This window comes from Poecile atricapillus, chromosome 16, assembly GCF_030490865.1.
Source record: "Poecile atricapillus isolate bPoeAtr1 chromosome 16, bPoeAtr1.hap1, whole genome shotgun sequence".
In the NCBI taxonomy this organism is placed as follows: Eukaryota; Metazoa; Chordata; class Aves; order Passeriformes; family Paridae; genus Poecile; species Poecile atricapillus.
In genome coordinates this window covers 12411691-12435312 of record NC_081264.1, presented here as the reverse complement: position 1 = coordinate 12435312, position 23622 = coordinate 12411691, and the positions used below count along the sequence as shown (strand labels likewise).

The following is a 23622-nucleotide window of genomic DNA, read 5'->3' as shown; positions in this document are numbered from 1 at the left end:
ATCCCCATCCCCGTCCCCACCTTATGTCCCTGCCCCCTATTCCCATCCCACGTCCCTATGGCCATTCCCTGTTCCCATTCCCTGTCCCCATCCCGTGTTCCCCATCCCATGTCCCTGTTCCCATTCCCTGTTCCTATGCCCTGTCCCCCTTGACCCTCTCCCTGCCCCATTCCCTGTTCCCATGTCCCTGCCCCATTCCCTGTTCCCATTCCCTGTTCCCATGTCCCTGCCCCATGTCCCTGTTCCCATTCCCTGTTCCCATTCCCTGCCCCATTCCCTGTTCCCATGTCCCTGCCCCATTCCCTGTTCCCATTCCCTGCCCCACTCCCTGTTCCTATGTCCCTGTTCCCATGTCCCGGTCCCATGTCCCTGTTCCCATGTCCCTGCCCCATTCCCTGTTCCCATTCCCTGTTCCCATGTCCCTGCCCCATTCCCTGTTCCCATGTCCCTGCCCCACTCCCTGCCCCATTCCCTGTTCCCATTCCCTGTTCCCATGTCCCTGCCCCATTCCCTGTTCCCATTCCCTGCCCCACTCCCTGTTCCCATTCCCTGTTCCCATGTCCCTGCCCCACTCCCTGTTCCCTGTCCCGGTCCCGCTCCCGTTCCCAGCCCCGCCCCTCCCGCCCTGGCCCCGCCCCTGGCCCCGCCCCCGGCGCTGGCCCCGCCCCGCCCCGGAAGCGCTCCCCGCTGCTCAGTTCCGGTGGCGGCGGCGGCGGCGGCAGGTACGGAACGGAGCGGAGCGGAGCGGGCCGGGCCGGGGGCTGAGCCGGGGGCTGAGCCGGGACCCGCAGCTGCTCCTGCTCCGGGCGCCCTTCCCCGAGCTCCGCCCGTGAGCACCGGGGACGGGCCCCCCCCGGGTTCGCGCCGCGTCCTCCCGGGCCCCTCCCGCGGCCCGACCTGAGCTGAGGCTCCTCCCTGCCCCTCCGGCACCGGCCCCGCTGGGACCCCGGCCCGGCATCCCCGGGATGCGTCCTCCTGCCTCGGGCTGTGTCCCCGCTGTGACCCCGTGTCCCGGGCTGTGTCCCCCTCGCACCCCGCAGCCTCCCCCGTGTCCCAGCGCTGCCCTCCCGGATCCATCCCGGGGATCGGCCCGGGCTCTGCTCCCCTCCCCAGCGCCCCGGGCACCGTGTCCTGGCCACAGCCAGAGCCCCACGGGCACCGTGTCCCGGCCACAGCCAGAGCCCCACGGGCACCGTGTCCCGGCCACAGCCAGAGCCCCACGGGCACCGTGTCCGGGCCACAGCCAGAGCCCCACGGGCACCGTGTCCCGGCCACAGCCAGAGCCCCAGCCCCACGGGCACCGTGTCCCGGCCACAGCCAGAGCCCCACGGGCACCGTGTCCTGGCCACAGCCAGAGCCCCACGGGCACCGTGTCCTGGCCATAGCCAGAGCCCCACGGGCACCGTGTCCCGGCCACAGCCCCAGCCCCACGGGCACCGTGTCCTGGCCATAGCCAGAGCCCCACGGGCACCGTGTCCTGGCCATAGCCAGAGCCCCACGGGCACCGTGTCCTGGCCATAGCCAGAGCCCCACGGGCACCGTGTCCCGGCCACAGCCAGAGCCCCCGAGCTGGGGACACGACCCTCTGCAAGGGCTGGGGGACACGGGGTCACCCCTTCAGCCCCCTCAAGGCACGGCACATCCATGGGGACAGCTCTTGGCTCTGTGAGGAATAATCTGGGAAGTGGGCATGGAGCAGAGAGGGAGGCAGCGGGGCTGATACCCTGTGCTCACTGCCTCCTCCTTGGAGACTTTAGGCCCCAAACTGGATAAAGAGGAGGTGTGAGGCAGCTCCAGCCTGAAGGAGCCGTGTTGGAGGCGTTGCTGTTGTTGCAGGTGTTTTGTGGAGTTTCCCAGAGCTGTGACACCTGTTGGGGTCCCATCCCCAGCAGCAGTGGGGGCTCAGGGGGGGTTTTGTCTCCGCTCTCTCCTGGGCTGGCAGAAAATGGGATAAGCCTTGGGTGAGCAGTTGGATTGATGTGGTTTGTGGCTCCCACATCCATTTGTTGGGTCACACTGCCAGGCTGAACAGGCTTTGGGACTCCAAGGGGCTTTCCAGAGGTGTTGGGCCGTGCTTGGATCCAGCCAGGCTGGGAATTGCATGGCAGGTGGTGTCCACACTGCAGAACCTGGCTTTCCCAGGAGGAGAACATCCCCTCTGCCATGGGAACCTGATGCTGTGACCAGAACAAGGTCCTTGGTGTCCCTGAGGACGCCCAGCCAGGGTTTGGGGGCAGCCCCTGTGGGTGCCATCCCTGTTCAAGGTGATTAAAAATCCCCCCAGCTCTGAGAGCACGGTGCTGTGGGCTCTGTGGCAGTGGGATCCTGGCAGTGTGTGCTGCAGGGGACACCTCAGGATTGTCCTTTTCCCTGGAGTTTATTCCCCAGTTATTGGTTGATGGGATGTATTGGTTGCAGCTCATTTGCTGGTGCCACTGCTTTGGATCTGCCATGATTTTGGTAGGAGTTTGGCTCCTGCCCCTGAGTTATCCAAGGGTTTTGATGGAGATGGAGCCTTTTGGAATGCCCATGGATTGGTCAGGAACAGATTTGTGAGAGGATGTGGATGGTCCTGGTTGGGAAGCAGAGGAATCACAGCCCTGTGCTGCTGCAGGGCCGAGTTGGAGCAAAGACTGGCTCCAGTTAGGCCAGACAGAGGAAAAATATCTTACTGGGGACTGGGAATGTGTGTGTGGCTGGTGTGAGCCCTGGGGGTTTGTGGCAGCCTGGCAGAGGTGGATGAGCACAGGGATGGGAGCGTGTTCCCATTCTGTAGGATGGGAAACACTGCTGTGAGTAAGGAGGGAAAGAACTGGGGTCAGCACAGGGCTCTTTAGCTGTTGGGTTGTGGATCCCCAGCCTCTGCTTCTCTTCTTCCACCCTGGAGAGTTTATTTCCCTTGGCTGGTGTTTGTGGCAGCTCCTGGGGTTTGTCCATAGGGCAGGGATGTGCTTGGAGCTGTGGGGAGCCATCACCACCTCACCCTGCCTGGCCTGTGCAGTGCCCTGGAACTCCAGCAGGGCACAGTTATGTGATTCCCTTGGCTCCAGTTACTCATTAATTTTTTAGAGTCTTATTTTCCCTAATTATGCCCCCTTGGCCCTCAGGTGCTTCATTTCCAGCTGAGGTGTTTGTTTGTGGGAGTTGCCTTTCCCCACTGACCTCCAGCTGCCCCTCTGTTTTCCAGGTGAGCCCTTTCCTAGGACCTTGCCCTTTGAGTTTCTCCTCTCCCTGGCTTTAATTGCCAGCCTGTCCCCCTGAACAGCAGGAATGTGTGTGCAGGGATGAACCCTTTCCCCTTTCCCCTTTCCCCTTTCCCCTTTCCCCTTTCCCCTTTCCCCTTTCCCCTTTCCCCTTTCCCCTTTCCCCTTTCCCCTTTCCCCTTTCCCCTTTCCCCTTTCCCCTTTCCCCTTTCCCCTTTCCCCTTTCCCCTTTCCCCTTTCCCCTTTCCCCTTTCCCCTTTCCCCTTTCCCTCCCCTCCTGTCAGGCTGGGCAGATCAGAACTCTGGCTGGGCTGTCAGAGGGTTTAGAAAGAGCTGGGAGCTGTGGTGGGCTGGGATAAGTGTGGATTTGGGATGTCTGGGCCATGGGTTAAAGGCTTCATCCCAGCCCTGTGGGTCTGTGTTGGTGGAAGCTGAAAGTGAGTCCAGAGGAGGCCACGGAGCTGCTCCAAGGGCTGGAGCCAGGCTGGGAGAGCTGGGGGTGCTCACCTGGAGAGGAGAAGCTCCAGGGACACCTCAGAGCCCCTTCCAGGACCTAAAGGGACTCCAGGAGAGCTGGAGAGGGACTGGGGACAAGGGATGGAGGGACAGGACACAGGGAATGGCTTCCCACTGCCAGAGGACAGGGATGGATGGGATATTGGGCAGGAATTGTTCCCTGTGAGGGTGGGCAGGCCCTGGCACAGGGTGCCCAGAGCAGCTGGGGCTGCCCCTGGATCCCTGGAAATGTTCCAGGCCAGGTTGGGCAGGACTTGGAGGCACCTGGGATTAGTGGGAGGTGTCCCTGCCCATGGCAGGAGTGGGACTGGATGGGCTTTAGGGTCCCTTCCCACCCAAACCATTCCATGTTGAAAGTCTCTGGCCAGCAGCATCTCCACCTTCAAGGATGGAGGAATTGTCCTAAAACAGGGTGATAAAAGTAGCAGAAGAAATGAGTTTTTCTCCACTCTCCATGAGAGGAAATATTGGCATTGGTGTCATTCCCAGGAACCCACTGGCAGCACCCACCTCGGTGGGAAGCCCAGTGATGTGTTTGTTGTTTTATTTTGGGTTTAGGAGCCTCTTATTTTCCCAGAGTAGCTGAATTTGGGAGGTGCTGGTGTGGCAGGGGGAAAAATGGGGTGGCTCAGCTCTGCCATGACCCTGACCTGGGGGCTTGAGAATCTCAGGAGAGCATCCTTGGTTTGTGTGGAGCTGTAGAATTTGAGTGTGAATAGAATCAGGGATAAAAAGCTTTGGGTTTATGTCACTCCCAAAACCTGTCCCAAAACCAGACCTGAGGAGCCCAGACTGGGTGTGTGGGAGCTCTGGAGCTCCTCTCCAGCAGCTTCCAGATCATTATGGACACTTAACCCTTGAATCCTGTTTTCCAGACCAGCTTAAAACAAGTTTGGCATGAAGATGGGGTAAAATCTGAGCCACCACAAGGTCAGGGGTGGTCGGGATCCTTTACTTTGCTGCTTGCATCCCGCTTTTTGTGAGTGAGGAGCTGCTCCACTCAGCCCCTCACTGTGAGATCAGCGTGGAAAGGAGCTGGGTGGGAGGGAGTTGCTGGAGCTGAGGGAGCAAACACCTTCTCTGAGCTCTCAGCTCTGCAGCACACGTTGGCATCCTCCAAAGCAGAGCCCAGCAGCAGCGCTGGCCCCTGCCCAAGGGCTGAGCTGGGGGAATTCACCTGCGGCGCTCGCGTCCCGCGCTGGCAGCCGGCCCTGCCTCGTCACCCTGGCACGGCCTGGGGGACACACAGGGTGCAGGGTGCTGAGCACTGAGCTTTGGCAGGTGTTTGGATCCCCTCATCACCCTGCTCCAGGCCCTGCCAGGAGGGTTGTGTCGGTGTGAGGAGCGAGGGGTGCACCTTCATTCCCGAGCTGGAGGAGCCTCTTTCCTTCCTGGAGCTGCTGCAGGGGCTTAAAGGAGTGGGGAGGATGGGTGGCTGTCTCAGCCTCTGGAATCAGTGGGGTTCTGAGTGCCTGAAGCACACCTTGGGGGGGTTGTGGATGGGAAAACCACAGGCTGTGCTTTCCCTGGCTGTGGGAGAGCGGGAAGCTGCAGGGAAGTGGCCGGTGTGATTCACGTCTCACAGCTGCCTGCAGAAATTCCCTGCTCGCCTTCAAGTTTGCTTTCCAGGCACTTCTGCAGAGCAGGGCTGAGTCCGAGCCAGGTCCTGGAATCAGAGGGACTGCAGTGAATCCTCTTTCTTTCCTTCCTCGCTGTCTGGCAGGACAGGATCTGCAGTGAGGTGCAGAGAGCTGCGGTGCAGCCCGGAGCTCCCGCTGTTCCCTGGAGAGCCATCGACTTAGTGGGATAAAAAAGGCTCTGAATCAATCCCAGGTAACTGAGGCAGGGAGGAGTGTCCTGTCTCCCGAGGGGCAGGGCTGTGGGAGCGTGGTGACAGGCTTCCCCCTCTGGAATAGCACCAGGATCATGCCCCCAGAGCAGCCCCAAACCTGCACAAACTCCTTCCCTCTCCCTCCCTCCCAAACTGAGTGCTCAACCCCCAGATTTCATCCAGATTTTCTTTTTATCCCTGCTGGGGATCCCTCTCCAGCTTGGACAGGGAACAGAGGACACAGTTCCTCTGTGCTCCTGCTGCGTTTGGCTTTCAAGATGCTCATTTGCATTTTAAACCCATCCGCAAGCTCTTTTTTTTAATCTCTTTTTTTTTTTTTCCCACTTGGCTTTGCTTCCCGTATTCCTGCCCCTCCAAAACAGCAAGGCCACTGCAGGCTTTCAAGGACGAGCCTCTGGTTCCTTCCCTGTTGAAGGAAAGATGGGAAAACCAGAGCCATAAAAGCCAAATCCCCGCTGACCTTTCTGAAGGGCTGCACATCTCCTTCCTCAGCCTGCCAAGCCCTAAATCTGCCCTAAACTGCCTGAATTATATAATGGAGCCTCAAGTGCTGGGGGGAAGCCTCACACCCTTGGAATTTAAAGCAACCCTGCTGGAGCAGGGCTGGTTTCTGGAAGAGGCTCCCTTTGATCTGGCAGCTCTGTGCCTCTCGGCTGCGCTGTCCCGTTGAGCTGAGCCTCGGGGCTGGCTCAGTTCCTCTGTCCAGCCCAGAGCTGTTCCCTCTGGAGGTTCAGGGAGGGCTGGGCCTGAGTTTTCCTTAAGAAAGCATTTTTTGGATGAGGAGAGGTGAATCCAGGGGGGATCACTGAGCCCCTGCTGCCCGGCTCTCTGTGGGGTGGGATGAGCAAAGTCAGGGCTGCAGCTCTGGAATCCTCAGTGATTCCCTTCCTCCTTCACATCCTCTTTGGAGAACCAGCTGATTCCCCATCATCACAGAGCTGTGAGGTGCTCACCCTCCCTTAGGGATTGGGCTTTTCCTTGTGACTCTTCCCATGAGATCCCAAACTCCTTCCCTCCCCTGTTTTTTCCCTTCCTGGAGCTCTGTGTAACAATCCCTGCGAGGAAATTACCAACCCTGAACCTCTGTGCTCTGCCTCTCCTCCAGGGCCGTGCTGCTGGCTGGAGACCACCATGACGGACTCCAAGTACTTCACCACCACCAAGAAAGGTAAGGGAAGGAGCAGGAATATTCCAGTTGATCCCAAAATCACCACATCTGTATAAACCAGGTGGGGAGGGCTGGGAAGCTCCCGTGGGAACGCCCTGAGTCCCCGTGGGGTGCTGTGGCTGACACCCCACCCTGCTCCTTGCTCTGGAGCAGCTCCTGGGCTGTTGTGGGGTCAGGACACCTTGTCCCCAGCTCCCTGACCCCGGCCAGGGCTGGTGGCAGCTGCTGATCGGCTTTAGCAGCTCAGGAGCTCCCCTGGGCAGCGCTCGGGGCCTTAAGCGCTCTCCAGACCAAGGAATTAATGTGGAGAGAAGCCATGTGGAATCTTCCTCTTCAATCTGCCAGCCCAGGAGGGAATAAGGAGCTCAGTGTGGCTTCAGGAGGGCAGGAGATGGTGCCCTGGGGGGCTGAGGGGTTGCTGCCACGGGCAGGGAGGGATTTGGGAGCCACCCTGCCTCGTATGAGCTTGAGGAGCAGTGCCCAAAATCCATCTGCCATCATCCATGGGAAGGGCAGGGCCTCATGGGGCTGGGATAACCACCCCACAGCCAGAAATACCCTCTGGATAACCCCATCCAGTGCCCGTGGGGTGCTCCTGGCTCCTGCAGCATCTCCCTCCCCTGTGGGGCTGGAGGAACCACAGGGATTCAGCAGGAAGCTCATCTCCATTCCCATGGATGACAGCTGAGCCCCCAGAGCAGCCCCAGCCCCCGGGGAGGTGTTTGGGAAGGTAAATCCCTCTTTTCAGGGGTGGCAAAGGAACCCTGTCATGCTGCAGGTGGGAGCTGTGCTCACCCAGCACCCACTAATCCCTGAGCTCCCACTTTTCCCATTTTTCCAGGGGAGATATTTGAGCTGAAAGCTGAGCTGAACAGCGACAAGAAGGAGAAGAAGAAGGAGGCTGTGAAGAAGGTGATCGCGTCCATGACTGTGGGCAAGGATGTCAGGTGTGTGGTGGGGCTGCATCAAGGGATATCCTGAGCTGGAAGGGACCCATAAGGATCATCCAGTCCAGCTCCTGGCCCTGCACAGACCCCCCAACAATCCCTGTCCCTGGCAGCGCTGTCCAAACGCTCCTGGAGCTCTGGCAGCCTCGGGGCTGTGCCCATTCCCTGGGGAGCCTGGGCAGTGCCAGCACCTCTGGGGGTAGAACCTTGAAATTTATCCTAAACCTTTCCTTCATGCTGTTCTCCCATGTGCCCGAGCCAAACCCAGATGGCTTTTGGGTTCCCTTTTCCCCCTGTTGCTTCCAAGGGGGTTTCCATGCTGCTGTTCCCCTCGGGATTCACCCAGGTCTGCTCCTGGCTGCAGCTCTACCTCCTGGAGTGCAGTTTGTGGCCACGTGGCCACCTGGCAGGTGGGGGCTCTCCTGGATTTTGTTGTAATCTGGCTAAAAGAGGATTGGTCTGGCCGCCAGATCAGTTTGTTTGGATTATTCCCACTTCCTTTGTGTGTTACTAAAAACAAGCAGGACCCCCTCAGAGTCTTCCTGGTGCAGGGTTGGTGGCGGTGCCTGGATGCTGATAAACCCTTTGCAGCCTCTCCAGTCCAAAAGGTCAGGCAGCTGCTGTTCCTGCTTCCCTTTTTCCCTCTGGCTGAGCTGCATGTGGCTCCTTCCGTGCCTTTTCCTGCACAGACCTGTCCCAGCACAGGCAGCATCAGCAAATTGGTTTTCACGGTGCATTTGAGAGTAAATGGAGGGAAAACACACTCAGGGTTGGGAGAACTGGAGCATCCCTGGTTCCCAGAGCAGCAGCAGCAGCAGCAGCAGGGAGTGTCTGTCTTGGGACCAGTGTGGAAATGGCAGGAGCTTCCAGAACTTGAAGGGGCTTAAAAAAAGAGGGAGAACAGCTTTTTACATGGACAGATAATGACAGGCTTAAAGAGAGTGGCTTTAAACTAAAGGAGATTTAGATGGGATATTGGGCAGGAATTGTTCCCTGGGAGGGTGGGCAGGCCCTGGATCCCTGGCAGTGCCCAAGGCCAGGCTGGACAGGGCTTGGGGCAGCCTGGGACAGTGGAAGGTGGGGACAGTGCTTGATAAGCTTAAAGATCCCCTGATCCCCAGCCCATTCCATGATCCTGTGGCTGTGTCAGCCCATTTTCATGGTGTGTGCCTGTTTCAGGCTGCAGGGAAGCATTTGCTGAGTTCACTGCTCCCCAGGAGGTGCCAGCAAAGCCTGGTTTACCCTGGGGTGAGACCAGCCCAGGTGGGCAGCAGCTTTGCAAAGCCCAGTTGCCTGGATTTAGGGGGACCCTGGGTTTGATCCTGTCAGGGCTGGCTGGGTTTGCGGAGGTGGAAAAGCTCCCAGGAGCCTTGGGACATCTGTCAGGGTGGAATAACCCCTGTGTTAGCCCTGGGATCCTGCCTGCCTCCCCTGAGGTGGTTTAATTGTCTAATTGGTCTGTCTTTGGATGAAACAGCATCTCTGGTATCCCACAGCTCCAGGATGTTTGGGAAGGGCAAGCCCCAGCTCTGTGCAGGCACCTGATCCACCCCATTCCCCTCCATCCCAGCAGAGTATCCTGGTGCTCACGACTCACCCAGGGGAGTGGGGCTCTTCCTTTTGGCACCATCCTGTGGTGATGCATAAAATCCTGGAATATCCTGAGCTGGAAGAGATCCACAGGATCATCCAGTCCAGCTCCTGGCCCTGCACAGGACACTCCAACAACCCCACCCTGTGCCTGAGAGAATTGTCCAGCACCTTCTCCTGGGGTAGTGGATGTGCCCTGGAGTGGGGATGCAGCAGAGCCACGTGGGAAAGCTCAGTTTTGGTTCATCAAGGGCTGGTTTAGATACAGATCCATAAAAAAAAATCCACTGGGGATGGGCATGCCTGCTGCAGGATGAGCTCAGGTCATGGAATCACAAAATCATGGAATGGTTTGGGTGGGAAAGGGTCCTTAAAGCCCATCTAGTCCAACCCCCTGCCATGGGCAGAGAACCTTCCACTATCCCAGACTGTTCCAAACTCTGTCCAGCCTGGCCTTGGGCACTGCCAGGGATCCAGGGGCAGCCCCAGCTGCTCTGGGCACCCTGTGCAGGGAACAATTCCTGCCCAATATCCCATCCATCCCTGTCCTCTGGCAGTGGGAAGCCATTCCCTGTGTCCTGGAGTGCCAGGCCCTTGTTCCAAGCCCCTCTCCAGCTCTCCTGGAGCCCCTTTAGGCCCTGGAAGGGGCTCTGAGCTCTCTCTGGAGCCTTCTCCTCTCCAGGTGAACACCCCCAGCTCTCCCAGCCTGGCTCCTAGGAGAGAGGCCTGGCTTCTCCTGGCCTTAGGAGAGGGTTATCCATGGGAAGAGGATCCCAGTGTGGATCCTGCCCTCATGGAGCTCTCTGTGTTCCAGCGCTCTCTTCCCAGACGTGGTGAACTGCATGCAGACAGACAACCTGGAGCTGAAGAAGCTGGTCTACCTCTACCTGATGAACTATGCCAAGAGCCAGCCAGACATGGCCATCATGGCAGTGAACACCTTTGTGAAGGTGAGGGGACACAGGGGACACCACGTGCCAGTTCACCGCGCCAAGCTGCAAATCAGAGAGCGTGGGCAGCTTTCCAAAGCCTCTCCCTTCTGGAGGAGGGGCTCTCCAAGCTCTAGAAAACTGATTGAATTTGTCCAGTAATGCAGAAACCCAGTTTTTGGCAGCTGTCCTGTGCCACTCGCTCTGTCAGGGGTGTGGGCAGCTCCCGTGATCGAGAGCCATCATGTGAATTTATGCGCTGAGAAATCCCTCGTGATCTTCCCAACTTGTGTTGGAGCTGGGAACTGAGGAGTGTGTTAGAAACCAGGATATTGCCAAATCACTCAGTGAAAAGGCCTGGTGGGCCTGGGAGTTGAGGCTTTTTAGGGAGGATAAACCCCACATAATAATCTCGATATGTGTTTCCAGCCTCAGGTTAGGTTCAGGTACCTGCTGTAAGTGATGAGTGACAATCCTGCATGGATTGGGGAGTTCTGGGACTGAGGATTGGCAGTGTTGGAACTCAGTGGGTGCAGGACAAGAGAGAAACTTCTCTTGGGTGACTTGTCCTCGAGAGCAGAACACCAAAAACCTCAGAATTTAAACCCAAATCCTCCTGGAGGACCTGAACCCCCCTGCGAGTGAGGAGCGCAGGAGATGCACTCCCCTCTCCTCCCTGCAGGACTGTGAGGACCCAAACCCTCTGATCCGGGCTCTGGCTGTGAGGACCATGGGCTGCATCCGGGTGGACAAGATCACGGAATATCTGTGTGAGCCCCTGCGCAAGTGCCTCAAGGACGAGGATCCCTACGTGCGCAAGACGGCCGCCGTCTGCGTGGCCAAACTGCACGACATCAACGCCCAGCTGGTGGAGGACCAGGGCTTCCTGGACACCCTCAAGGATCTCATCTCTGACTCCAACCCCATGGTGATCCTTTTCTGCCTTCTCCACCTCCTCTTCATCCAAATGGCAGTCACCGCTCTCCCGTCATCTTCACACCCAGCTCCCTTTTCCCCACACCCTCTTTTTGGTGTTAAAAAACCACTTTTGGGGAGTTTTTGCTTCTCAGGACTGCAGGTTGTGTTCCCTGCCCTGTAACCCTGTGTTAGGGGTTTCTCCCATCCCTTGGCAGTTTGTTATTCCCCTGTTCCCCGTGGGAAGGAGGCTGCTCCAGCTGGCTCAGGGCAGAGGGGAGCTGGTGCTTGCTTCTGATACCACAGAGCCTGGTGGTGGATTTTGCCTCTGGTTTTCCTGGCAGCTGGACTTTGGCTTCCCTCCCTTCCCCCAGGCAGGGAGAACTTTAAAACCACCTTTCCCCAGGGTTTCTCTTCCCCCAGCCTTTCCTGCTTTTCCAGTTTTACCCTGGCTGTAGTGCTGAGCCCAGGAGCTGTGTGGAAAGCTCTGGGGCTCCTCAGAGCAGCCTGGGGAAGGGAGCTGGGCACGAGGCCAAGGCTGACTCCCATGGGAGACGTGGCGTGGGCGGTGGGAGCGTGCCGGTGGGGACGGCTCATCCATCCCCCTCAAACCTGCTGGAGGGAGGGAGAAGCCAGAGCCCAGATGTAGGTGGGATGTGAGGGGTTCGTAGTGAGGAGGCAGCTCATCCCCTCAGGCCACATTTGGTGTCACCAGTCCGTGTCCTGTCCCCCCTGGCAGGTTGTGGCCAACGCGGTGGCGGCGCTGTCGGAAATAGCGGAGTCACATCCCAGCAGCAACCTCCTGGACCTGAACCCCCAGTCCATCAACAAACTGCTCACAGCCCTCAACGAGTGCACTGAGTGGGGCCAGATCTTCATCCTGGACTGCCTGGCAAACTACATGCCCAAGGATGACCGGGAAGCACAGAGGTGAGGGGACTTGGCACTGCCCCTTCTCCTCTGAGGAGAGTCCTCATCCTCCTGACCCTGCTGCAGGAGGTGGGACAGCGGGCATCTGCTGGACCTGTGCCTTGGGCACAGCCATCTGGAGCCTGCCCTGCTCCTGTAGCGAGCCCTGGCACTGGGATTGTCCTCCTTGAGCTGCTCAAAATGTGGCTGCAGGGCACAACGGGCACCGGGGAGCCCCGAAACGGGGTCACCGCCAGAGGGTTCTGCAGGGCCTGGGGAATAACCTTCACTGGGGCATTCAGGAGCCAGCTCAGCCTCTTTGGGAATGTCCCAAGTGCTTCCTGCAAGACCTTCCTCTGTGCTGGCAGGAGTTTTTCAGCAGGAGGAAGGGCTGGGATCATTTCCTTTCTCTCCTGGCCTCGGCAGCATCTGCGAGCGGGTGACACCGCGGCTGTCCCACGCCAACTCTGCCGTGGTGCTGTCGGCCGTCAAGGTGCTGATGAAGTTCATGGAGATGCTGTCCAAGGACCTGGATTATTATGGCACTCTCCTGAAGAAGCTGGCCCCACCACTGGTCACTCTGCTGTCCGCAGAGCCCGAGCTGCAGTACGTGGCCCTCCGCAACATCAACCTCATCGTGCAGAAGAGGTGGGTGTTCAGGATTGTGCTTCAATCCCTCTGACTGCAGCACTGTCTCAACACATCCTGTAGGGTGTTTTCTTCTCTGTTATTTAAAATCCAAGGAGAGATGTGAAATCATGAAATGGTTTGGTTGGGAGGGATCATAAAGCTCATCTCATCCCACCCCCTGCCATGTGATGCCTTCCACTAGACCAGGTTCCTCCAAGGCCTGTCCAGCCTGGCCTTGAGTCAGTCAGGTGAGGGAATGAGCAGGGAGCTAAGCTGGCATCTCCATTTTCATGTATCCTTTAGTTTAATTTATTCTTTATTTGGGGCAGCAAAGGATGGCAAAGCCAGAAGCTGTGAGACTTTGGAGTAGTCACTCCATGTGTAGGGAGGGATTTTTGTGCTGGCAGCTGCTTTCTCCACAGTTGTCCTCTTTGAACAAGTGCTCAGAGTCCTTCTGTCCCTTTGCTGATCTAAAATCCTGGTGGGCAGGAGGTGGCTGAGGCCCCACACGTGTGCCTGGAGCAGGAGTGGCAGCTGCAGAGCCCCAGCCCAGTCAGATGATTTGTTCTCCTCCCAGTCAGCGCCGTGGTCGTCTCTTAAAAATAGCAGCAATTTCTGGGAGAAGTGGAAAGCAATTAGTGTCCCTGGGAGTGGGAATGTGGAAGGCAGCTTGGAGCTGGAGCTGGCCTAGCTCTTTCCCAGCTTAGAGAGAGGGTGAGCTGGTGAGAAAGGTCCAGCCTAGCCCTGGGGTCTGGATTTGTGTCCCTGCTCCCACTAAAATGTCCCTTCCAGCCTTGGCAGGACAGACGTCCCCCGTTGCCTCACGTCTGGCCCGTGTTTGTGACAAGGTTGTGCTGTCCCCTGCGTGCCAGCAAAGGGGAACCAAGGGACAGAATCCTGGGGGGGATAATCACGGTGACTTGGATTCCTTGGCATTGAACAGACCCCCAAAACCTTGGGATTGTGGTGGAAGGGAGTGCGTGTCCCCCCTAACGCTGCCTCTCGCTGCCCGCAGGCCCGAGATCCTGAAGCACGAGATGAAGGTGTTCTTTGTCAAGTACAACGACCCCATCTACGTCAAACTGGAGAAACTGGACATCATGATCCGCCTGGCCTCCCAGGCCAACATAGCTCAGGTCAGGAGCTGGGCTGGGACATCCAGGGCTGTCCAGATCCCAGCCCCAGCTCTGGGGATGCAGCTGGGAGCAGCTGTCCCCCCCAGCCTGCTCGTGCTGGGTGGCTGCCCCGCTCTCCTGGTGGCTTTGCCAGGCTCTCAGTGTGCTGTGCCATCCCTCAGGTGCTGGCAGAGCTGAAGGAATACGCCACGGAGGTGGATGTGGATTTTGTCAGGAAGGCGGTGAGAGCCATCGGCCGCTGTGCCATCAAGGTGGAGGTGAGGGCTGGCACACGGCGCGGCCCCGTGGCACCTCTGGGTGGGCAGGGCGGCACTTCCCAGCACGTGCTGGGCATCTCAGCCCAGGAATTTGCAAGTGGGGATGAGCCATGGTTGTTCCACAGGGATCAGTGGGGTGCCAGGAGGGTATTCCATCCCCTTGTCCTTTGCCACTGGAGCTGCTTTAGGATCCCTGCCTAAAACGGGGCCAGGAGTTCTGAATGCAGTGGGTGATACCAGTGGCTTGTTGGGGACCACAGTGGGACTGCAAGGGAGCTGATCCCTTCCTAAGGAGCTGGGAGGGAGCTGATCCCTTCCTGAGGAGCTGGGAGGGAGCTGATCCTTTCCCAGGGGGTTGGGAGGGAATCCATCCCTTCCTGAGGGGCTGGGAGGGAATCCATCCCTTCCTGAGGGGCTGAGAGGGAGCTGATCCCTTCCTGAGGGGCTGAGAGGGAGCTGATCCTTTCCCAGGGGGTTGGGAGGGAATCCATCCCTTCCTGAGGGGCTGCTCAAAGGCCTTGCTTCCCTGTGGGGATAATTTTCTGAAGGGGATTATTAAAAACCCCCCTGGAAAGCTGGCTCTGCATGGCTGGAATGCTCCCCATGGGGAGACAGGAGCCTGTGGGAATGTGCAGAGAGGATGAGGAGGAGCCACACCAGGATGTGAAGGGGAGACCACGCTCATGTGTCCCCCGTTGTGCTGTGGGTTGGATTTGGGGGGTTTTGGGTTGGATTTGGGGGGGATTAGGGGGAGTGGTGGGTTTGGGGTCACTGCCCAGGTGACCAAGTCCCCCTGGCAGCAATCGGCCGAGCGCTGTGTCAGCACCCTGCTGGACCTCATCCAGACCAAGGTCAACTACGTGGTGCAGGAGGCCATCGTGGTCATCAAGGACATCTTCCGCAAGTACCCCAACAAGTGCGTGGGGATTCTCTGGGATGGGGATTCCCTGGGATGGGGGGGATTCCCCGGGATGCTCCCGGTCCTACAGAGCTCTTCCCTCCCTGCTCTGTGCTTGGAAGGCCACAAACTCTGGGTGGGATGAAGCCCCCAGAGCCTGCCCCCAGCACGGGTGGCTTTGGGATTTTTTTGTCCCCAGCCCCAGGATCAGTCCATGGTGGCAGTCCCAGGTCCAGGCACGCAGAGAGGAGCTGCCAGGGATGTGCAGGTCCCTCTGTCAGCAGAATCCATCCCTGGCTCTCGGGCTGGCTCCTGGTGCTGGAACAAGGGCAGCAGGAGGAGAGGGGAGGGAATGTTCCAGCTGAGCCAGGATGAATAGGCAACTCCGTAATCAGGAAGTCGGGGACTAATAGTGGTAATAAATACTAATGAACTGAATTGGTAACGAGCAGAGCTCTGCAGGAATAGCCAGCAGCTCCGGAGAGGAGCGGATCAGACGAGCAGGGTTAATTTGGGAGCAGGGAATGTGCTTTGGGATCAGCGTGGGCACTGCCCGTGGGGCGAGGGGACAGCCCCAGGCAGGGTGGCCTTGGCCACAGTTCTGCTGTGGGCAGTGGGGCGTGGTTTGGAGCTGGGGTGGGTCGGGATTCGGGTCTCCTGCTCTTGGTGAGCTTTCTCCTGCTTTTTGTCCTCCCCTCGGGAAGGTACGAGAGCGTGATCGCCACGCTCTGCGAGAACCTGGATTCCCTGGATGAGCCCGAGGCCAGGGCTGCCATGATCTGGATCGTGGGGGAATACGCCGAGCGCATCGACAACGCCGACGAGCTGCTGGAGAGCTTCCTGGAGGGATTCCATGATGAGAGCACCCAGGTGTGCCAGGGGGACCTGCAGCCTCAGGGTGACACGGACACAGCTCCTGCCGAGCGCAGCAGGGGACGGTTTGCTCTGGAGGGATTGTTCCTGCGGGCGCTCGGAGCAGCCGTGTCCCACGGCAGGTTTGGGGGTAGGATGTGGTCCAGGCTTGGAGTAACCTGGGATGGTGGAAGGTGTTCCTGCCCATGGCAAGAGGGGGAGTGAAATGGGATCTGGGGTCCCTTCCAGCCCCAAGCTGTTCCATGGTTCTATGAAGTGCCACCATGGTGTTGTCCCAAGTGCCTTCCCTGTTCATGGTTGGGAGGCACCGAGCAGTCCCTGGTTATCCCACTGTGCCAGCACAGGATCTGCCTTTGCAGCTGGAAAATGAGCAGAGGGAGCAGTGCCTGCCCTGTCTCCCAGGGCAACTGAGGCCAGTTTGCCTGTGGAATTTTGGAAGGTTTCCATCTCAGAAAAACTCTGCAAAACACCGTGTAACCAAGTGACAGTGAACAGGGCAAAGTCTGTGAGTGCTGAGTGGCAAAGCCAGAGCAAAATCCCAGCTCCCTGAGAGGCTGGGAGGGACCAGCACAGGGGAATTCCTGCTGTTTATCCATGTGGAAGTCAGAGGATGCTCTGGCCCTGTGGGACCGTGTAACCTGCTGCAAGATCCTGCCCCATAATGCTGGGGTCAGCCTGTGTCTGGGGGTGTGGAAATGGGCTGGAAAATGTCACTGCCACTGACATGGTCACTGTGCCTTTGGTCCCTTGGAAGGCAGGTTTGGGTTAGGTCCTGGGGCAAATCCATGTGTTCCTGCACAAACCCAGTGTGACCTGTCTGTCTGTCTGTCTGTCCCCCACAGGTGCAGCTGCAGCTGCTGACGGCCATCGTGAAGCTGTTCCTGAAGAAGCCCACGGAGACACAGGAGTTGGTGCAGCAGGTGCTGAGCTTGGCCACACAGGTGGGTAACACCTGGGAGAGCTTCCCAGGGCTTCCCATCCCCCGGGGCAGTGGGAATGGCTTGGTCATGTGACAGCAGGCAGGTAATTGGAGCTTAATTCAGAGTGGTTTGGGGTGGGAGGAACCTTAAGGATCTTCTTGTTGCAGCCTGCAGGTGTCCCAGGCTGCTCCAAACCCCGTCCAGCCTGGCCTTGGGCACTGCCAGGGATCCAGGGGCAGCCCCAGCTGCTCTGGGCACCCTGTGCCAGGGCCTGCCCACCCTGCCAGGGAACAATTCCTGCCCAATATCCCATCCAGCCCTGCCCTCTGGCAGTGGGAGCCATTCCCTGTGTCCTGTCCCTCCATCCCTTGTCCCCAGTCCCTCTGGGAATGCTGACAGTCAAAAGCCTGGAGAGGTTGGACACTCCCATGGTTCAGGAGGCACCTTGTGGCCTCTTTGACCCCTGTGATCCCTCCTGGCAAGGCTTAGATGGGACAGCTCCGAGTAGCTCTGTAGTAGCCGCGGCTTCCCAATGGCTTCCCAAAGGACTCGGACAACCCCGACCTGCGGGATCGTGGCTACATCTACTGGCGCCTGCTCTCCACGGACCCCGTGGCCGCCAAGGAGGTGGTGCTGGCCGAGAAGCCGCTGATCTCGGAGGAGACGGATCTGATCGAGCCCACGCTGCTGGATGAGCTCATCTGCTACATCGGGACGCTGGCCTCGGTGTACCACAAACCCCCCAGCGCCTTCGTGGAGGGCAGCAGGGGCGTCACGCACAAGAGCTTGCTCCCACGGACGGGCTCGTGAGTGTTCCCGGGTCCCCACCCCAGGGCTGTGGATGGAGGGGTTGGATGTGGGGCTGCTGTGGGGCAGCACAGCCCCAAGGGAGGTTCTGGAGGAGCAGGGCTCTGGGTTCCACGCTGTCCTTAAAAAGGCGAAGGAGGGAAGTGGAAGGTGATCTCCATGAGAATGTGTTGGGAGCCAGGATGGGATGGAGGGTCCAGCTGGGCCAATTCCTGTCTGCAGTGGGACCCCCTGTCCCAGCTGGAGCTCCTCACCCTCTCCCATCTTTCCCATGCCATTTCCTTCAGGAATGAGAGTGTTGAGAGCCCGGACACAGCCCCGTCGGGGGGGCCGGCGGCGGATCAGCCCTCGGTGATCCCCACCCAGGGGGACCTGCTGGGGGACCTGCTGAACCTGGACCTGGGCCCCCCGGTCAGTGGGCCACCCATGGCCACAGCCCCCGTGCAGATGGGTGCCGTGGACCTCCTCGGGGGTGGCTTGGACATCCTGGTACGTCCCAGTTCCCTGCTCCTTCCCTGATTCCAGGCTGTCCTGTTGGCATCGTGCAGGGCTTGCTGGGCTGGGCTGGGCTGTCCTGGCATAGGACAGACTTGTCAGCCTGGGGACATCTGAGCTGGTCCTTTCCTGCAGTGGGTGAGGACAGAGGGCACTGCACCCTAATTTATCCTGTTGTTAATTAATCCTGCCCTGGGGTCCCACCCACCACTTCCCAGTGCCTTTTCTCTCGGTTGGCGTGGATGTTCCCACTCCATGTGCTGTGCTGCAGGAGCAGCTGCTCTTGGGGCCCCTCTCTGCCCCCCAGACTGCTGCAGGGCTGGGCCAGGATGTGCCCACTCCCTGCCTGTGGGGTGTCCCTGTGCCAGGAGAGCCGGAGGTGACAGCGTGTCCTCCTGGCAGTGCAGCCCAAGCAGAGGTTTGGCCTCGGGGTGTGGCAGGGTGGAAACCTCTCCCTGTGTGGGAACACCTGCCCTGTGGGTGCTGGAGATGGGCCAGGCTCCCTGAAGGAACAGAGTTTGGAGTTTCCTCCATGACTCATGAAATCCAGCAGATTTATCCCAAGGGGAGGCAGGGTTTTGTGACCCTGCAAGTGCTTCCCTGGCACTTTGTGGCTCACAGGGGTTGGTGATGGGCTGGCACTGAGGCTGGGAATGAGATCTGGCTCTGTCCCCTGGCTCCAGGACAGCCGTGGACAGACAGACAGACGTGTCAGGACTAACCTCTGTCCCCTCCTCCCTTTCTCTTCTCTCTCTCTCTTTTTGTCTCTTCTCTCCTGGCTTCTCTGCATGTGGCTGGCTCTTCTCTCCACCTTGTCTGCTTCTGCTTGGAGATGGGGGACGAGTCTGAAGGGGTATGGATCACCCTGTGCCAACCCTGCCTGCCCCTGCTGCCCCCCAAGCCCCAGGGACAGCTTGCTTCCCCCTGGGGACACCCATGGCCCCTCACAGCTCCTGCTCTGGGACCACTGGAGCATCCCAACCCCTCTCTGCCCCACACTGCTGCTTTCAGGGAGTGTCCAGAGGGGACATTTTGGGGAGCCCTGTGCCCCCAGCCCTGCCCCTGCTGATGCCCCTTTCTTCTCTTGCAGCTGCGCAGTGATGTGGGAGGCAGCCCTGCTGTGAGTGTGCTCTCACACCCAAACCCTCTCATTCTCTGCATCCTCCTCTTCATCCTCCTCTTCCTCCTCCTGTCCCCCTCCCCGTGGTGTCCCCTGTAACCCCTCCCCTGTCCCCACAGATGGGTGGCAGTGGCGGCACCTTCACCCCCGCTCCCAACACCGCGGCGCCCACAAACGTGGGGGCACCCCTTGGCACCGGCCTGGGTGACCTCTTCGACCTCACCGGAGGGGTGGGGACCCTCTCAGGATCCTACGTGGCCCCCAAAACGGTGAGTGGGGCAGGCAGGCTCGGGGCTGAGGGGGGCACAGACCCCCGTGCCCACCCCCCACAGCAGAGCCTCCCCTGGAGGAGGTGGGGGAGCACCAGAGGGTCTGTTTTGGGTGACACCCCAAGGGTTTCTTGTCTCCCTGAGCCAGGTGTGGCTCCCTGCCATGAAAGCCAAGGGGCTGGAGATCTCTGGCACCTTCAGCCGCCAGGTGGGCTCCATCTCCATGGACCTCGTGCTGACCAACAAAGCCCTGCAGGTCATGTCTGACTTCGCCATCCAGTTCAACCGCAACAGGTGAGTCCCACCTGGGCTGGGGTCTCCTGGGACCCCTGGGGATGCTGCCCGCAGCAGTTCTGTGTGGAAAGGGTGTGAGGAAGGAGCTGCAAGGGCTGGGAACAGCCTCTGGTGATGACCCTTCTCTCTCTGATGGCTGTGGTGGTGATGAGCATCAAACCAAAGCCTCTAAGAAGTTGGCTGAAGAGGCCGTTCCTCTGGGGTCTGATCATTTCCTGCTGTTTGTCCTGAGGAACTGGTGCTCCCTTTTTCCTCAGAGGCGCTGAGGGAATGCCATAAATGGATGCAGGAGGAATGGGGGTGATCTTGGGGTTTTTCCAGGGTGGGCAGGGCAGGAACCAGCCCGGTCCTGGACAGTGCCGGGGCAGCAAGGCGATTCCTGGGATGCCACTGGAGGAAGGCAGGGAGCACCAGGGCTGGATGGATAACACCCTGTGCCATCACCTGCTGTCCCCACCCTGACCCCCTGCCCCCCCTGGTGTCCCCCAGCTTCGGCCTGGCCCCAGCAGCTCCTCTGCAGGTGCACGCGCCTCTGGCTCCCAACCAGTCCGTGGAGATCTCCCTGCCCCTGAACACCGTGGGCTCCGTCATGAAGATGGACCCCCTCAACAACCTCCAGGTGGGGAACACGGGGGTGTCCCCTCCTGGGGAGCTGGGGATGGGCAGGGTCCCTTGGAGAATCCCCAGGGAGGTGTGGCAGCAGGAGCCAGCTGCTCTCTGCAGTGACACCTGGCTCCAGAGGGGTGGGATGGGACATTTTGGGAGCCTGCTGTGGGTTGGAGGTGTTGAAATCCCCGTGTCCTTCCACCCCAGGTGGCGGTGAAGAACAACATTGACGTCTTCTACTTCAGCACCCTGTACCCCCTGCACATCCTGTTCGTGGAGGATGGCAAGATGGGTGAGTTGTGTGACCATGGCTCCAGCCAGGTGTGCTCTGTCACCTTTCCCTAGGTGCCATCCCAGCCCCTGGAACCTTCTTGATCACATGGGCTGAGCCCCCAAAGGCAGGTGGCTGCCCTGGGCCTGCCCTTGGGGAGCTGCTGGAGGGGATGGAAGGGTGACATCCCTTTGTTCCATGTCCCCTGTGTCACCTTTGGGGGTGGCAGCTCCCTCAGTGCTGTTGTCCTCCCTCCCTGCAGAGAGGCAGATGTTCCTGGCCACTTGGAAGGACATTCCCAACGAGAATGAGACCCAGTTCCAGATCAAAGACTGTTCCCTCAATGCAGGTGGGTCCCACCCCTCGGAAGGACCTGGCTCAGGTCCTGTCCCCAAGTGTCACATCCATGTGGCTGTTAAATCCCTCCAGGGTGGGGACTCCAGCACTGCCCTGGGCCATCCTCACCCTCCTTTCCATGAGGAAATTTCCCCTAATGCCCAATCTAAGCCTCTTCCATGACAAGGAGGGGAGGAGATGGGGCAGGAGCAGGTCCAAGGGGAGCAGGGGGTCAGCCCAGCCCCTCAGCCCCTCTCTCCCATCCCAGATGCTGTGAGCAGCAAACTCCAAGGCAGCAACATCTTCACCGTTGCCAAGAGGAACGTGGAGGGCCAGGACATGCTCTACCAGTCCCTGAAGCTCACCAACGGCATCTGGGTGCTGGCAGAGCTCCGGATCCAGCCCAGCAATCCCAACTTCACGGTACATCCCATCCCAACCCCCCGGGGCAGCTCCCTGCCTTTCCCTGCCCCGAGCTGGGGGGCACATCCCTGCTGGTGGCACCTCCCCAGCTGCTGGAGGTGCTGGTGCCAGCCCCGCTGTCCCTCTCTCGTGGGGAGGGTGACACTGCTCCTGTGGGGACAGCTGAAGGACACAGAGGGCTCCCAACCCACCCAGCTCCATTAAACCCCATCCCCGGAGCATTCCCTGAGCAGGGATCTATCCACACCTCATCCATGAGCCATCCCAGTGTCCTGCTGTCCCTGTCCCCTCCCCACCTCGCTGCCAGCCTGTTCTCTCTGGGGTGGGACGAGCTGTGTCACCCTGACTCCTCTCTCTGTGTCTCCGTCCCCGCCGCCCGCCCGCCCTCGCCGGCCTGCCCGCTCTTGCAGGATCTGGAGGTTAGAGACTGCATTTTCCCTGGCTTTGGGCTCTCCCTGGCTGCTGCCTGGATGTTCCTTCCTCCCCCGATGTTTTTCCCTGCCCTGCCGGTCTCCTGCTGCCTCCTGCCTCTCCTTCCCAGCAGGGCAGGCACAAGGAGGGTTGGGATGTCCCAACAGCTACAGATCCTTATCCCAGGGGATTCTCCATGAACTATCAGTGCTTGAGGAGCTAATTGATTTTGGAATGATTTAATATTTAAGCAAACACCTGAAGGGGCTTGTTCCTCTTCAGAGAGGAGGATCTTTTTGGGGAACCCGTCACCCTGGAGCGCTAGGCACTGAATCCAATCCCAAAAGCTGGAGTGTTGCCCCTGCCTGTTCCCTGCCTGTGCTGCATGTGGATGGCTCTGCCCTGGGAGGGCTTGTAGGGGTTTAAGAACCTTTTTCCAGCTGAAATCAGGAGCTGGACTGTCCTGTGGGAGGGTGCTGCAGCATGCAGGGCTCTGCTTTGGGGCTGGTGGCTCTCCAGCACAGGATGGGATGCCATGACCCCGCTCTTCCCTCTCTCCCCACAGTTATCCCTGAAATGCCGAGCACCAGAGGTGTCCCAGTACATCTACCAGGCCTACGAGACCATCCTGAAGAACTGAGGTGCTGCTGCAGCCCCTCCTCCTCCTCCTCCTCTCCTCCCTTTCCCGCCCGAGGAAGCAGGGCCGGATCCGTGTGCATGTCCCCTTTCCTTCCTGCCCAGGATCCAGTCCCTGGGATTCTCCCTGTCCTGGTGGGGCTGGAGGGGGCAGGGGGCTGTCCCCAGTCCCTGCATCCCTGTAGCAATCTGTGTGTGAGCAATTCCGTGTCCTCCCAGCTGCTGATGCTCCCTCCAGATCCCGGTTTCACCCTCGGGCTGGGAGCTCCCAAAACTCCTGCTCCTGGCTCTCATGGAGTGGTCTCTGGTGGTGGGTTCAGCATTCCAAACCCTGGGAATAGCAGCTGGGGGGAGCCCAGAGTGCTGTGGGATTAGATGGCTCTGGCTGCAGATCCCCCTGGAGCTCTGGGATTTGGGGCTGGAGCAGGAGGGAAACAGCTTTGGCTCCTTCCCCCTCTCTCTGCCTCTCCCTGATTTTGTGAGCCCTTCACAGAGGCTCTCCTTCCCATGGGAGCCCTTCCCAAAGCTCCCAGAAGGGCTTGAGGATCCCAAATTTGAGGCTGTAATTAATGTGATGGTTAAAAAGGGCTTTCCCAGCCCCCTCCAGCACCTGCCACGGGGCTGGGAGGGCTCTGAGCCCCTGTCCCTCTGCCCAGCCCCACGGCTCCCTCTGCTCCCCCCAGCACCCCTGGGTGCTCCCCTGGGGGTCCCACTGCTCCTTTCCCCCCAAATCAAGCCATGGGTCCCCCCCTCCCTCGAAGCAGGAAATCTCTAATATATGAAAGATAAATATATTGTAACGTTCAGTGGTGTGAAGGGAATGTTGAACAGAGGGGACAGCGGCCCAGGGGGGCAGCGGGGTGGCCGTGGCCTGGTGACCCTGAGGGGACTCTGGAGCTTCCTGCCAGCCCTGCAGGGGCAGATAAACCTCAGTGGGGCCAGTGGCCTCTGGCACAGCAAGGCCTGACACAGCACAGGGGCTGGGGCTGTGGGCCAGGGACACTGGGCCTGTCACCCCTTGGGGACAGGATGGGCCTGGAGAGCTCTTGGCTCTGCTCCTGGAGCCTCTCAGGGATCCACCAAGGACAAGCTGGCCCTGCACCTCCTACAGGCTCTGGGTGCCCTGAGCCCCTCTGGGGGTTGGGGACATGCATGGGGTCCCCAGGAGGGGACCTGGTCCCTGGCAAGGATGGGCAGCACCACCGAGTCCT

At 59.5% G+C, this 23622-nt stretch overlaps 1 protein-coding gene and 1 non-coding gene across 4 annotated transcripts; both read left to right on the top strand.

Moving 5' to 3' along the window:
- Positions 1-697: 697 nt before the first annotated feature.
- On the top strand, positions 698-23217 carry AP1B1 (adaptor related protein complex 1 subunit beta 1). 3 transcript variants are annotated; one of them, XM_058851115.1, is made up of 24 exons: positions 698-722; positions 5443-5552; positions 6677-6739; positions 7581-7686; positions 10091-10226; positions 10888-11133; positions 11860-12050; positions 12456-12677; positions 13675-13795; positions 13957-14052; positions 14853-14968; positions 15655-15820; positions 16666-16764; positions 17290-17549; positions 17838-18039; positions 18878-18898; positions 19136-19165; positions 19285-19434; positions 19583-19728; positions 20218-20347; positions 20542-20626; positions 20868-20954; positions 21210-21364; positions 22341-23217. In XM_058851115.1, exons 3-24 carry the CDS (start codon positions 6703-6705, stop codon positions 22413-22415), a joined length of 2877 nt encoding a protein of 958 aa, XP_058707098.1. In that variant the 5' UTR covers positions 698-722; positions 5443-5552; positions 6677-6702; the 3' UTR covers positions 22416-23217. The 3 variants fall into 3 exon arrangements, with proteins under 3 accessions (XP_058707098.1, XP_058707100.1, XP_058707099.1); XM_058851116.1 differs by having other exon boundaries at positions 700-722; positions 5448-5552; XM_058851117.1 differs by lacking the exons at positions 18878-18898; positions 19136-19165 and having other exon boundaries at positions 699-722.
- LOC131585651 (small nucleolar RNA SNORD125) lies at positions 19823-19927 on the top strand. The gene has a single exon (XR_009279004.1). It is a non-coding gene; the product is annotated as a small nucleolar RNA SNORD125 (small nucleolar RNA).
- Positions 23218-23622: the final 405 nt, after the last annotated feature.